At 39.8% G+C, this 14341-nt stretch overlaps 2 protein-coding genes across 3 annotated transcripts in view; both read right to left on the bottom strand.

Annotated features, from left to right (window-relative positions):
• The window catches only part of LOC146690116 (titin-like), a 218377-nt gene extending 205444 nt beyond the window's left edge, over positions 1 to 12933 (bottom strand). For both annotated transcript variants that reach the window (XM_085434978.1, XM_085434981.1), the window contains exons 1-9: positions 12687 to 12933; positions 6631 to 6734; positions 6355 to 6558; positions 5116 to 5403; positions 4866 to 4945; positions 4407 to 4618; positions 4247 to 4322; positions 3496 to 3651; positions 676 to 735 (exon numbers count right to left, since the gene is read on the bottom strand). In XM_085434978.1, the coding sequence (XP_085291104.1) occupies positions 676 to 735; positions 3496 to 3651; positions 4247 to 4322; positions 4407 to 4618; positions 4866 to 4945; positions 5116 to 5403; positions 6355 to 6558; positions 6631 to 6721 (1167 nt within the window). In that variant the 5' untranslated portion in view covers positions 6722 to 6734; positions 12687 to 12933. The remainder of the gene's footprint in view (positions 1 to 675; positions 736 to 3495; positions 3652 to 4246; positions 4323 to 4406; positions 4619 to 4865; positions 4946 to 5115; positions 5404 to 6354; positions 6559 to 6630; positions 6735 to 12686) is intronic.
• Positions 759 to 3401, bottom strand: LOC146690120 (uncharacterized). The gene is made up of 3 exons (XM_085434984.1): positions 1997 to 3401; positions 1792 to 1905; positions 759 to 1274 (listed from the first exon to the last, which is right to left on the bottom strand). The coding sequence occupies exons 1-3, from the start codon at positions 2324 to 2326 to the stop codon at positions 945 to 947; spliced, it is 774 nt and encodes a 257-aa protein (XP_085291110.1). The 5' UTR covers positions 2327 to 3401; the 3' UTR covers positions 759 to 944.
• Positions 12934 to 14341: the final 1408 nt, after the last annotated feature.

Below are 14341 nucleotides of genomic sequence, written 5' to 3' on the forward strand. Positions count from 1 at the left end.
TTCTGAAGACAAAAAGGCCTACTAGGAGTAAATAGTGATCAGAATGCGCTCTTTAACTCACACGTTAAAATGTCCTCGTCTTGTAATATTGTCAAAATTAAACACATGCTGGAAACTAGTTCATGCATTTGTTACTTCTTGGCCAGACTAATGTAATTCCTTATCAGGCTGTTGTATAAGCTCTGTTAAATGGTTAAAAATCGATCCTACATGCTGTAGCGAGAGTACTAAGGGAGAGAAAGAACGATCATATTTCTATAATATTATGTTGTGAATTGTTTTCATGTTCTCGTACATTATTGGGTTCACTTAGCAAAAAATGTAAAAATATATTATTCCTTACATTGAATGTAAAATAGATACATTTGAATCACAAACTGTAATTATGTAGTATTATTATGAAAACTGATGACAGGAAGAGCTTTAAATGTTGCTACCTTCAGTGGCTGTTATGAAGTCAGATGCAGCACTTTGTGAAAGGATCAGTTATCTTTTAAAGTTTTCACTACAAAACATGTTACCTTACATTCATTGGGTCTTTCCTTTTGATAAAGTGTATGTTTAGGGCTGGATCAGGTTTTCTCTCTGATATTTAAGGTACATTCTTGCCAACTAGCTCTTTATAAATAAGCTGAATTTAATTGGAAACAGGAAGCAGATAGGAAAAGTACTCACAGCAATAAGAGTGGGTGGAACAACAGGCTCCTGGGATCTTGTAGGCACTGCAGCCACCTCCTGCAGAAACCAACAAGACAACTTAAAAAATTGTCCCCCAAAAAACAAAGTATGGGGTTCTGTTAGAATAAAGGGAGAAAACAGGTTAGAGTAGACAAAAAACCATATAAAGAGGACAGAGGGATGAAGGTGAAGCAGCAAAGACAGGAATAAGAGGAGGAGGCTTCTTCATGAGGCAGGTGAAAGGCAGCATATCAGTTGCTGCTGCGTTAAGATAGGTAGAAGAACTCAGGTGAACATCCACACAGGATTAAGTTGAGGAACGATAGGAATGATAGCAGTGAGGACATCAGACCAACCTGAGGCTCCCATTCCTCAAATTCTTCCTCACTAAACGCATAAGCGCCTCTGCTGTCAAGTTGAGTCTTATATCGCACATCTCTGAACGGTGGTGGGAAGGGCTCAGGTATCACATGAACCTCCACCGCCGCCTGTCGAGACGGACTGGGAGATTTGACTGGCTTGATGATCTTTCTGGGGGTTGAAGGGGAGGATAGCTCTTTGTGCAGTGTAGCGATGGCAGAGCCAGCAAGGGACACCTGATCAGCCAATGAGAACAGCATTAACCATCACACACAGATAGTGAGTCCAAATTCTGCTGGGGATTAGTGAGCAAGAGACACTGAAGCTAAACAGGAAATCTAAACCAGCTAAAAACGGACTAAAACTGAAACAGGTTGAGAAACAGCAACTGTTTCTTTGCTGTGACTGATTTAATCCGTGAGGTGGGATTATCTGATGATAGCTGATTTAGATGGTTTTTCCACGAGGTGACTGCTTCATCTATTCTACAGACTACTACTCTGAACCAAAACACAAAGTCATATCTAAGAAAAAAAAAACAGTGTTACTATTGCTGTTATATAATAACCACAAGCTATAGCTAGTGGATGTTATGATGGGGTAGTCCTCAAAAGAAACAAATGCTGTGGTAGGATGGATGATACTGTGAGGACGGGATCAACGGGGATTAGACTGAAGGAAAACTGTATGTTAAGATGTTCACATTCAAATGAAGGTTTTGGGACGACGATGGCCTCAAGCTGTTCTTCTTACCTCATGTCTAGGTTCATGTTTAGGAACAGAAACTTTAGAAACTGTGAAATGTGGAACTGGGGGCTGGACGACACCAGTGTCCACACAGGAGAAGATTTCTGTTGTTCTCTGAATCTGGAGTAATCAACAGAGTGTGTTAGGATAGTTGATGCTCCATATCATTAAAATGAGACGTAAGTAACTGAATTCAGGGAACTCGTCCAACCTGAGAGACCTGGACTCTGTGCTGCTCTGCAGACACAGCAGGCTCAGTAGGAAGTGTTTTTGTTGCAATAACTTGTTTCTCTGCAGTTGCTGCCGCCTGTTGCTTTATCCTCAACTCCACATCCTCCTCTTCCTCTTTCCGAACACCCTCCCCATGCACAGGCTTGAGGACACGAGCAAGGTCAACAGCGGCCACCACTGTAGCCACAGCCTCAGCCTTTTTTTCTCCCTCATCCTGAAGACACAACAAGCAGCACACACATCTCAGAGAAGACAATGCTCCACCAAAAGCCTTAAGGACTGAAAAAAACACGACAAATAAAGCATCCATAAAGTCACGCAACACAGAAGTGAAATATCACGCAGTCTTCTATCCAAGATTCACAACTTGAGGTTCAGTATCTTGTCCAAGGATACTTGGCATGCAGATCGGAGCAGCCACGGATCAACTCATCATCCTTCCAGTTATTAGATGAGCTGCTCTACCATCCTGATCTGCAGTCACCTGATGAATTAAATGCATAAGGTGGCTGTGGGAAGACACAAACCCAGGAACTCGAGCCCTCAGTATGTGGGTCATTTTCTCAACAATGTGACCAAACACTCTCTCTTTATCCTGAGCCAAAAACTTCTTATGTAAATGATCACAATAATTGTGATTTGTACAGCACTTTGTGATTTTTTTGCCTGTAAAAAGTGCTCTATAAATAAACTTTTCTTATTTACTAGAATGTCAATAAACCTGCTGTGTATGGTTAAAATGGGACCTTCCTTTTTTCTCTTATCATTGCTGACTAGTGCAGCGCACTAGTGCAGTATATATGTGTGTGAATGTGTGGATGACTGAATGTGGTGTAAAGCACTTTGGGGTCCTTAGGGACTAAGTAAAGCACAAATACAGGCCATTTACCATTTATGCCTACAAACTCAATTCGAAAAGATCTCACAGAAACGTCTTGTTTGCAAACTGATTTAGAATTTTTCAGCCACACCTTCTTAAAAAGAGCTTTGTTTTTTCTTTGGATTGAACATACATTTTTCAAAACTGACCCTTTTGCTGCCCAGAGCTTGATTGTTACTGATATTATCTCTATGATGAGTTCAATTCGATAAATATGATTTTAAGGTTATGAGTGAATTCAAAACAGTAACAATGTCCTGAAGGAAGACTGGGTCAAAATGACAAAGAGTCACACTCTGGCAAACAGGATAATCACATTAGAAGCCACAGCTAATAACCAAGAAAGGACAACGTTGCATTCAAAGAAAAGAAAAGAAGAAGACAGAAAGAACAGAAAATAAATGCATGTTCACTTTACATCCAATACATCGGCACAGCTGGGCCAACATGTTCACAACATAAAAGTTAGTGATGTCAGTTTAAAAAGCAAAATTAAAAACAGAGTATTTGTTCATTCTGCAGTCACAAACAAAACGCATGTCAGGTTGGATGTACTGATTGAGTTGAGTTAACCAGCATGCAGGCTGTACCACTCTCACCTCTCTGGTGGCAGCCACCTGCTGCTCCCAGTGCTTCTCCATGTGAAGCTGAGTGGTGCTGCTGACAGCGGTCATGCTTGCCATGCTGGTATAGCTCGCCTCAGTCGCGTAGTCTCCCTGTTTCCAGGGCGGCAGAACCTCTGCAGAGGTAGATACCTGCAAGTAGTCGATTGAGGTTACGCTTTATCTAACACACGTTCAAAAAATGAAGGTCTGCAGATTTTAACAGCAGTTGTTGTGTGTGTGCTTCGAGAGACAGATCAAAGCCACTTTATGAACCAGTTTTCAAACTTTATTCATTGTGTTTTATTTTTCCTCTGTATCCTGATGTTACATGTGATCTCCTGCAGATTTTCATGTTGCCTCTAAAAATTGTTATTACTATTGCCAAATGCTGTAATTTCAGTTACATCATATATACATATATACTTTCTAACAGTAACTTACACCCTGCATCTCTGCAGGAAGACAAGAACAACAATACCAGAGAAAACAGGACTGTTCCATCAGTGATCAATAATATTTGTACAAAAACTAGCTGGTATTCAAAATCAGAGTCACTAATTGTGTTGCTACCCCACACCTGAAGATGGCACTAATACAGTTAAATACATGGAATATGCAGCGTTTCATGTTTTTTTTGGTATTTGCTGATGAGCAAACTGAAAAGCCAAACAAACCGAGGCATGTACACTAAGTCACTGTTACAGCATCTTGACAGTGAAAGTGGACTCCAGATAGATGCTCTGACCTGTTTCCTGGTCATGATGGGAGACTTGACTGGTCGGATGGGAGAAACAGACAGTTTGGTGGATGGAGACACTGGTCTGTAGACGACAACACGTAGATCAGTCAGTTCATGTAGTCAATTTAGATGACCACCTGCCTTCACTGAGATCACATTTGCATACCTGACAGGTGTCGGTGTTGGCCCTTTCACATGTCTGACAGGCGAAGGGGACTGCTGACGTCCTGCCGTCACCTTGGAAACATAGGACGGCGGGGACTTGGAGGTCGGCTTTGGAGGAACCCGTGGGGGGGTTTTGTGAGCCAAATGCTGAGTGATCATTCCTTCTCCTACATGGATCTCCCTCTTAGTGGAGGCCTGGAAACTAGTCTCCACCTTCAAAAGGGGAACATTTTATATTTACTAAGAAATGAGATATGAACATGACCTTTAAACATTAATTCCACACTCTGTTTCTTTTTCATGCATTTTTTTTAGCAGTACTGTCACCATAACATGACAGTCAGGCAGAAGTACCTGAATAATACTGGGAAAAGACATATTTACTATTTAAGAACTATGCTTTCTACTTTAATCAACTTAAACTCAGATAATTGTTCCCTAGAGCACTTGGTTATCTCACCCTCTGTACTCTGCTCTGGGAAGCCGATATTTGGGATGTGGAAACAGTCTTCAGTTTCTTAGCTGGCACAGCTTCCTCACCTGCAACAACAATAAAAATGAAAGTTTAGGTTGATTAATTATGGTAAATTATCATTTAACACATATTAAAAACTGGAGTATTCAATTATTATGAGGATTATGCGTGTCCACATAAAATATTTTGACCAAACTTGACATATTTGAAGAATTAATTAAACTGTGGTGCTTACCCTGAACTAGCAATTCGGCAGTGGAGGTGGCCCGTCCGCTGTTGTTGGTGGCAGTCACAGAATATGTCCCAGAGTCCTCTGGGAAGGCTTCAGCGATCAACAAAGTATACAGGTCTCCATCTTGGAGGATCCTGAAGTCGGCCGAGCTCTGAATCTCGGCCCCTTCTCTGTAGAACTTCACAGCTGGTGTTGGGATTCCTGTCACTCGCACATCCAGCCTCACCTGGCTGCCTTGTCTCACTGTTAAACTCTGAAGTCTTTGAAGGAAATTTGGAGGCGCCGTCTCCACTGCAGAGATAGAAGATTAGCTTGATTTTAATGCTGACCTGCCCTTACCAAGCAGTAACCTAACTAAAAGCACCAAAGACTAATAAACAAAAATGAAGAGTTCTAATCTGGTAACTGCAGTTTACATCCATTTCTGTGCAGATAACAAATCTGCTATAACGACGTGATGCTGTCGTGTCAGTGTGGACCAAAAACACCTGCTATCTCATGAAAAACTGAAAAATGGAAAGAAATTGAACCAGCCTGGTACCAGAAGTGTCTCTGTGTACATAATAAAATGAGTCCTGATGTCTTTTATATTATCGTTAATAAATTAAAATCAACGATTCAGACCTCAGTGGGTTTAAGTTTGTTAATAACTTTATGCAATGATGTGCTGCAACAGCTGCATCTATGCTGAGTTTATCACTGGATTAAGTTACACGACCCCCCCCCCCTGTTAAAGACCAGCAGGATACATTTAGACTGGCACTAACCCACAGAGAGTTTGAGGATCTCATCTAAGATTCACTTTACTGTAGCGTATAGCAACATTAATGATTTGTTTTTGGATGTATTTGTGCCTCTGTTGCTTTTGATGGTATTCCTTTATAATACTGCCATGCTGATACAGCAACGAGCAAGCAGGCAAACTGCAAACTGATAATGGAGATGATGGAGATTTGTACTAGAAAGGTAACGTATAAGAAATGAATGACTTAAATCACGTTGTTCTTGGGCTTTTGCATTTCCACGGTTTTAGAAAACTTGGCCTGTCGGACCTTGAGGTTGAGGTCTGAGGGCAAACCATTCTTTCACGAATGTTTGTAGAAGCAGCCTGAATGCTATAGGAGCCAGTGACTATGTAAGTGATTGGAACGCCTGAATTCAGTGATTTGAATGGGAAAATACTTCAGTGTATTTTTCCTGTGTTTTCCCAGGTCACCGGTGTCCCAGCCTCCCTGCTCTCACCTGTAACGAGGAGTTCAGCGGTGCTTGTGGCTTGTCCAGCTCCGTTCGTGGCTCTAACAGAAAACCTTCCGCTGTGTGCAGCCGTCACAGCAGGAATCCTCAGAACAGCGCGGCCATCGCTGAACAAGATCTGTATACCTGGCAGAGTGGTGGTGGAAAGAACCTGGCCATCGCGGAACCAGCTCACCTCGGGAACTGGAGAACCTGTGGACGACAGAACAGTCACAAATGGTCGGGTTCAACATGTGAGTCGGTTCAGTCTGGAAGCTGTCTTACCACTAATTTGAGCCTCAAACGTCGCGGCACTACCCTCAAGTGCCACGACGCTCTGTAGCGGCTGTGTGAATGTCGGTGCTTGTGTTGACATGTTGGCTGGCACCCTACACACAAATAAGACAAAGACACAGTCAGTGGACACGTCAAACAACATCAACAAATTAGTGCAGCATAAAATGAAACGTCCTTTCAAAGAATTGTTGGCATTACCCGGCAGCACATATCAGTATCACTCCACATCATGCTCGGAAGTGGACATCAGGAGTCAGTCCAGAGAGATAATAAGGTCTACTCTATAAGACTGCTCCAGTTCTAACTATTGTTGTGAGACCTTTGTTTTTAGCTTTTTACAGTTTGGGAGAAAATTAAGGAGTCGTCTTTAACCCTGTAAGACCCAACCCATCAAAAAATAGCCAGCCATGTTTATTAACCCTCATAAACAAAATCCACAAGTGTATTTATTTTTTGCCAAATCATGTTGTGTATGATATATTTTGTTCTATATTTATTATATATTTTTATCGCATGTCATATATTGGGTGTTTTTGGCAACTTTTTGGTAACAACAATGTTAGACAAAAAAAAGAGTTTTGTCCGTAACATTTTGAAATTATGGCAAGTATTGATCATGCTGATGAGATCGAGGTCTCAGAAACTCATTATAGGGTTAAGACTTGAGATTTTCTTAGTTTAACTCACGAGTCCAGATGATTTTTAGAAATAGGCTCTAACTATTTTTGTTTATAGACATAATTCATGGTTTTTACCTTTTTATTGAATTGTCCACAGAGACAGGGCTGTAAAGCACAAATCTAAAGCTAACTTTACCTTTACATTGGAAACAGCAACAAAGGGAGATGACTTTGGGTTTTTTCATGCTGTCAGTCAAACCAGCACGACTTCAGACAAGCTGTCTCTTCCAAAGTTAGTAAGATGGCTTTTACTTCAGTTTGGACATCTCAAAGGGAATCACCACTGCAGCAGAGTTTTACCCAATAATGCAGTGACAGGAGTAATACTGTAACCTTCACATATGAGTCCTATGAGTTTAAGGTGCATTGTGGGTAATATAGGTGATATGAAGAAAGACACATTTGGATGTGCAGAACAACGTTACAAGCATTACGTTCGTCTATAACAGTGGTTCTCAACCCGGGGTCGATCGAACCCTAGGGGTTCGGTGAGTCGATCCCAGGGGTTCGGCAGAGCCTCCACCGTGACATGCACGGCTCATTTTGTGCACCAATAAAAAACATATCTATGTCTTGAATTTGAAAAAAATCACATTTTATTTTTCACAAAAGAGGGGTTCAGTGAATGCGCACATGAAACTGGTGGGGTTCGTTACCTCCAACAAGGTTAAAAACCACTGGTCTATAATCTGAGTGAAAAATATATTTCAGGATGAACCTTTGCATATTCTGTACCAAATACATGTCTTTATATTTCTTATCTGCAAAAATGAAGACATCTTCCTGTGTTTAGGTAACGACCACAGATGAATTAGATCATCTCCACTCAGAATGTCATACAGAGTTTGCCCATCAGACAGTACACAGATACACAGCATCAGTTTTTAAATATTCAGATGTGACCACAACAAATATCTTTCAGCACTCTATGAAACTACACTATCTTTGTCTTCATTAAACTGCATCAAATATCCCACTGCTGCTCACTCCAGTAAATAAAACATATGTAAAAACACAAACAGCTGCATCTGAGGCTCTGTAGATGTTGTGTCCACAGCTTCTCTTTGATGGTTAGTGTGCTGACAGGAACTCTGCTGAGTTTATTTTAGGAGTGACATCCCCAGATGTAGTCCAGGCTCCTCAGAGTCTGGCTGATAAACCACTAGCTGATCAGGCAGATCAGAACACCAGCTTAAAACTGGGAAACTGCTCTCAGGTTTCAGTTCGTTCAGTAGACTGGGCTGTGATTTTATGATAGTTTGCTTTTCCTCAGGGTTTTTATCTAATAATTGAACTTTTTTGTAAAAAATGAAATTGTAAAATTTTACATGTTTACTTTACATATTCTTAAAGGAAAGCCACAGCAGTCGCCTCAAGGTGTTATATAGTGTGAGGCAAAGACCCTTTAATAGCAGTAAAGGCTGTATTTTACAAATGTGACTCTAGCCATTGCTATCAGCCACTTGCATTAACAGGAAGTTTGAAATGAGAAGTTTCTTAGTGCCACTTTCAGATTAATAAAGGCATCTTCCAGCCCACAGTCACAGGCATTATGTCTGAGTTCATGTTTGTAAGGGTGGCTAGCTCACTTAGCATTGCTTCGTCTTGGATTCTCATTCACGAGTGGTGGGAGAGTGGAAGCAAAACAGCTGCTGGTAGTCACCAAACGAATACTGTTGCTGATGCCTGCATTGGAAATGAACTTCTAAACTTCCCGGGCTCAAAAGGAGCCAAATTAGGCAGCTGTTACGTATGACTGCATCCTGCACGTTTCTCAGGTTTATGTCCAACCAGTGGGAAACCCAGCTGGGGGCACCAAGGGGGGCTGGTGCCAATCCCTGGACGGATCACTGCCAACAAAGAGACAAGCAGCAGTTCACACTCTTCCATGATCTTATACTTATTTCCTGAACACGTTTGCTCCAGTCTGAGAATCTTGAGCTGCTTCTGCTCAGCTGTGCTGAGAATCATTAAAGTGATGGTTGGGACCTTCAGTCAACCAATCAATTACCTATTTTAAGTGATATCGACTTTAATAGCAGGAAATTAACTAGGCAACCCCCCTCCCCCACACACACATATTTTTCAAGTAACCTATATTTGACAACAGCATAATAAAACTGAAAATTCTGTTTTTGCTGAGCCACCCCCCATGTGGCCACCCCTACGGAAAAACTCTGCAGGTGCCCCTGAACCAGGCTAGTCCCGGATCACGGCAGAAAGTTTAGGAAAAGCACTGAAACTACAGAAACTACAGAGAAAGTGTTTTTCACAGCACCACTCATCAGTCAAATATTACTCTGCTGCTTTAGGAGTGCCTCAGTATCCTTCTGAAGAAGCTAGTAGAAAGAAAAAGTCACACTTACACGAACAACATGGTAAGAATTACATTTGTTTGTCTAACCTGGCTGAATACATTTCCTATTTGAGCTTAATTTTCTTCACATTAATTATAATTAATTCTGTTTCAGGCAACATCAGAAGATGAACGTCAACGATGTGCTTTATATTATTTAGAAACTGTTCACACTATTTAATGAACTGTCAATAAATCAGTAGACTGGAGTCAGCGAGGGCAGTGAAACTTGACCTAGTTTGATTGATCAGCGACATTCCCGTCACACAGGAATTTGTCCCACTGCCTGAAGGGAAAACTTATGGATTTTGTTTGTCTTTATCAGTGTTTCATTCGTTATCAGCAGCATTCACTGGCACTGCTAAGCTCTGCCGGGCGTCTTACTGGCCCTTTTTGGTGAAACTGGCTCTGACTGGTCTTGACTGGCACTGGAGTCCTCCTGGATCTGGTCCAGGCCACCTGAGAGTTTTGTCAACTTTACAATGCACAAAGACTGACAGCTGTTGCTGTTGGAGGCATGAAATAACTCCCACTCTGGTTATTAAGGTAATTCAGCTTCAACTTAGCAACTTCAACAGTTGCTGAACTGCAGAGCTGCTTCAGTGACAGACTGCTGCATCCTCGATGCATGAAGGAGCGTTTCTGCAGGTCCTTCCTCCCTGCAGCTGTCAGACTGCACGATCAGAACTGCTCCCAACAAACACAGATGTTTACGTCAGCGCTGTAACTGCACTATCTTATCAACCGGTTCACATTATAACCTGGTTTGCCTCTTATCTGTATTTAATTTTATTTAATTTAATAACAGTACAGCAATCTGTTTTTGGTAACCACTGTCCTCGATGTAAATATGTAAGAAAAACTGTGTATGTTTCTGTCCTGTGTCCTGTGTACTGTTTGTTGTATATGTGTCTTTCTGGCTGCTGTTACACCCAAATTTCCCCTTGTGGGAAAATTAAAGGATTATTCTATTCTATTCTATTCTATTCTATTCTATTCTATTCTAACTAGTCGAAAATCTCAAGAAAACAAAAAATGGTGAGCTTCAAATCAGAAAATAAAGAATCATTTCAACATAAAGACATCAATAATTTTATTTGAGATGTTATGATGTGTGGAATTATCTTATTGCCGTAACCATGGAGCTAAAATTCTTAATCTCACTTTGTAAGGAGAATGGGCCATTAATAGAATTAATTTTTAAATGTTTATCTATTTATTTTTTATTTAATTTCATTTCCAATTGTAAAGTTTCATTTGTTTCCTTCACGCTAAAGATGAACATTCGAATATCTGACAGTTCATTCTAATTAATCTGATCTTTTGAATACCATAAAATTTACTCTCCATCCAGAGAATCACAATGTTAATATTTATTATTTTAATAACCACATTAATAATATTATATATAAAATCATATATGTCATCATCATAAAACAGTATATATATTTTATTTTTTTTATTTTTTTATTTAAAATTAGTAAATAATTAACAATTTATATTAATCATTGTGTAATAAATAACAAAAAGGACTATCATAAGCCCCTAAAAACATTATGTGAATAAAAACATAAAGACATATATTTTTTACTTTTAAATGATTAACATGAGTTTTTCAACATTTTTAAACCTCTTAAGAAACATGTTCTCATCTTTATATCATGTGGAGTAATAATATCATAACAGTTATGATGTGGGACCTACTGAACAATAACAGCATGATATAGCTAAACAGATGAAATGAAACACTGAACATGCACATGATGCACATGATGTCACAGTTCAGAAACTGAGCCCGAGGCAAAGCAAGGGGAGCGTTTATAACACATTAGTTACACTCTCACCCCTCCAGAGTTCAGACTGTTTGGACTGAAACGTTCGTTTGCTGCTCAATTATAATAAATAAATAATAAATAAATTCAAATTTTATTTGTCACGTACACAGTCATACACAGTACGATATGTAGTGAAATGCTTGGACAACTGCTCGTGACCTAAAGAGAACAAAAAAGGAAAAGGCTATGAATAAGATAGGAAATAAATATGAAAAATTAAAAAGGGTAAATTTAACTAGGAAGGAATAAAATATAAATTAAGGTTAAAAATGAAATAACTGTACAACACAAATTAGAATGAAGGGTAAATTTAACTGGGAAGAATAAGATAAATAAGCATAAAAGCAATAATAATGTAAACAATGAATTATTATTATTTTGCAATCATTTCAGCTTTAGAAGCAGAAATAAGATGACTTGCTAATAATTCTTAGGATTATTACGTTTTCTGTGAAACCTGAGTCCTGCTTTCTATTTAACTTTATTCATTTGTATTCATATTATATGCTTTTTATAAACAGTTAAAATAAATTACTTTCCAAAGTAAATATATTTAATGCAACAACAAAACACTTAACTCAGATTTTATGTACTTTTTAAGATTGCAAATCAATGTTCTTGGGCTGTTTCGTTATAGGACACGTCTGGAAACATCTTAAAAGCAATGACAGCGTAAATGAGCCAAATGCAAGAACCTCCACTTGAAAAATAAAACACAAGCTCAAAACATTATATTAACTAAATGATATTAAATTTATTGTAAATACATTTAATAAAACTAAAATACAAACTCGGCTCAGCTGTTGACTATTCTCAAATCTAAAATAAAAGCTTCCTTGAAGTGTTGCTGCAGTCAGTCACCACCACCCCGTGCCCGGGGGTTGGGCGCTAAAGCCAACGACTAAAAATATCACCACCTCCACCCCAACACATCTCAGTTTGATTGACAGGCACCATGTGGCACATATCTGGAGGGGCAACTGATAGCCCTGCTGCTGATTCCCTTAAAAAGCCATCAGCCACTCAGCTGGGATCCAATCTGATGTTCTCAGCGGCTATTCTGGGATGCCCTGCTCTAACCTTCAGCTAAAAAAATATAAAAAGATCACTTTGTCTGGTTCTCCGTTGGAGCTCATTATTCACAACAGTTTAAAAAACTTTAAAGACACTTACTTGTCTGGACAAGGATGCCTGGGAAGCCCAGATTTGGGCGCTCAGCAGGAAATCTAAAATCTTTATCCAGAAAACGGAGTCAGAAAATCCAAAAGGGGAACAGTTGAGCCTCAAAGGAACCCCAAAGAAAAAAACAAAACTACAGGCCTACGCCGCCGTGTAGTTTTGTAGTTTTCCTCGTAACAGCAGTCCCTCCAGCCGAGGCGTCCAGGCTGGGAACGCTGACTCTGCTCAGGGCAGCTGGTCGGCCGAGTGAGGCCTTTATACTGCTGTGACATCACACAGGGCACCACATGACATTGGTCAGCTCTGTACAGCAATGCAGGGGATTGTGGGAGGAAAGGCAGACATTTTGTGCAACTCGTCACACCTGTCAGCTGCTTTACTCAAGGCAGCCTCTTCCTCACTGTATGTGCTTCAAAGAATCAGGAGATTTGTTTGAAAGTTGAGGTGTTACCAAAGTCATCGATAAACTCAATCTGATCATCTGATCAATGCCAACCTTCCACGTTTCTCTGCAGATAGGGTGGGGGCTCATCTGATTGTGACTCAGTAGTATAATACAACGTTTGCTCTTTTATCTCTCGCTAACAAACACCTGGATGTTGATTTTTCTTATCACTATGTGAATGCATTAATGTACTCCACAATCAGTTGAAGAGGCTTTTCAAATGTATTGTATTGATTTTATCTTTGATGTTAAGAATCTCCACCTGCCTAATAGAGTTATTAACCTGGTGTTAAAACTGAGTCTAAAACCTGCTAACGACTAGGATCACAGAGTGAATTTCTTCTTTTTTGTTTCTCATAAGTGAAAGTGAAAATGGTCCGAGTGCGAAGATGCAGATTAGGCTGAAGGGACAGACGACTTTACAAACTAAGAAAAAACTGACTTAAGTAAGTTAGTTGTACAAGTAAACTTGCCAGGTTACTATTGGCAATATTGGCGATTGTTGAGACTTGTGTATTGATTGTTAGCTGTCTGAAAATAATATTTAGTACATGTAGATCAGCGGGCCCCAACCTTTTTTGCACCACGGACCGGTTTATGCCCGACGATATTTTTTGCACGACGGATAAATACAACAAAATAAAACTAGTACCGGTACCGAAAAAAGTAGATTTATTCATAACACACGTGAAAAGACCCAGGAAAACCGAGTTAACGATAAAAACGATAACAAAATAACACTAAAAACCGATAAAAACCCTGAAAACCATACATTTCACACCCGAGCCTCAACTCTCGCGGCCCGGTACCAAACGACTCACTGACCGGTACCGGTCTGTGGCCCGGGGGTTGGGGACCGCTGATGTAGATGATTCCTCCTCTAAAAAAACCTCAAACAAAAAAATAAGTCATTTGTAAAAAATAGCAAACATGCAAACCACAAAGTCAGTCCTATCCACTCTTAGGTCTAGAGTAAATAACTGATTTATTGTCATTTTTAATGTGGATCCAGAGCCTCCTTTGTTGAATCTGGTAGAGCTTCGGACTACGTCCAACATTTTACTGAAAGTTCTGCAAGTAAGAAACAAGAGTTAGAATCAAAATACTGTTGACAAGTTGTAACACTGTTTTGTATCTTTTATTTAGTACTGTGCAATTTTCATCCAGTATCAAACACACTCTTGACATTCTATCACTACACGGC

Source organism: Copadichromis virginalis, linkage group LG16 (assembly GCF_057382275.1).
Source record: "Copadichromis virginalis isolate Kocher_CV1m ecotype Utaka linkage group LG16, C_Virginalis_male_GT1.1, whole genome shotgun sequence".
NCBI classification, from domain to species: domain Eukaryota; kingdom Metazoa; phylum Chordata; class Actinopteri; order Cichliformes; family Cichlidae; genus Copadichromis; species Copadichromis virginalis.

Coding starts and splice junctions, on each gene's coding strand:
- LOC146690120 (XM_085434984.1), bottom strand. CDS start 2,326: ATGGATGCTTTATTTGTCGTGTTTTTTTCAGTCCTTAAGGCTTTTGGT. Junction 1,906..1,996: donor ACAGAGTCCAGGTCTCTCAG/GTTGGACGAGTT, acceptor TGATTACTCCAG/ATTCAGAGAACAACAGAAAT. Junction 1,275..1,791: donor AACATGAACCTAGACATGAG/GTAAGAAGAACA, acceptor TTGGCTGATCAG/GTGTCCCTTGCTGGCTCTGC.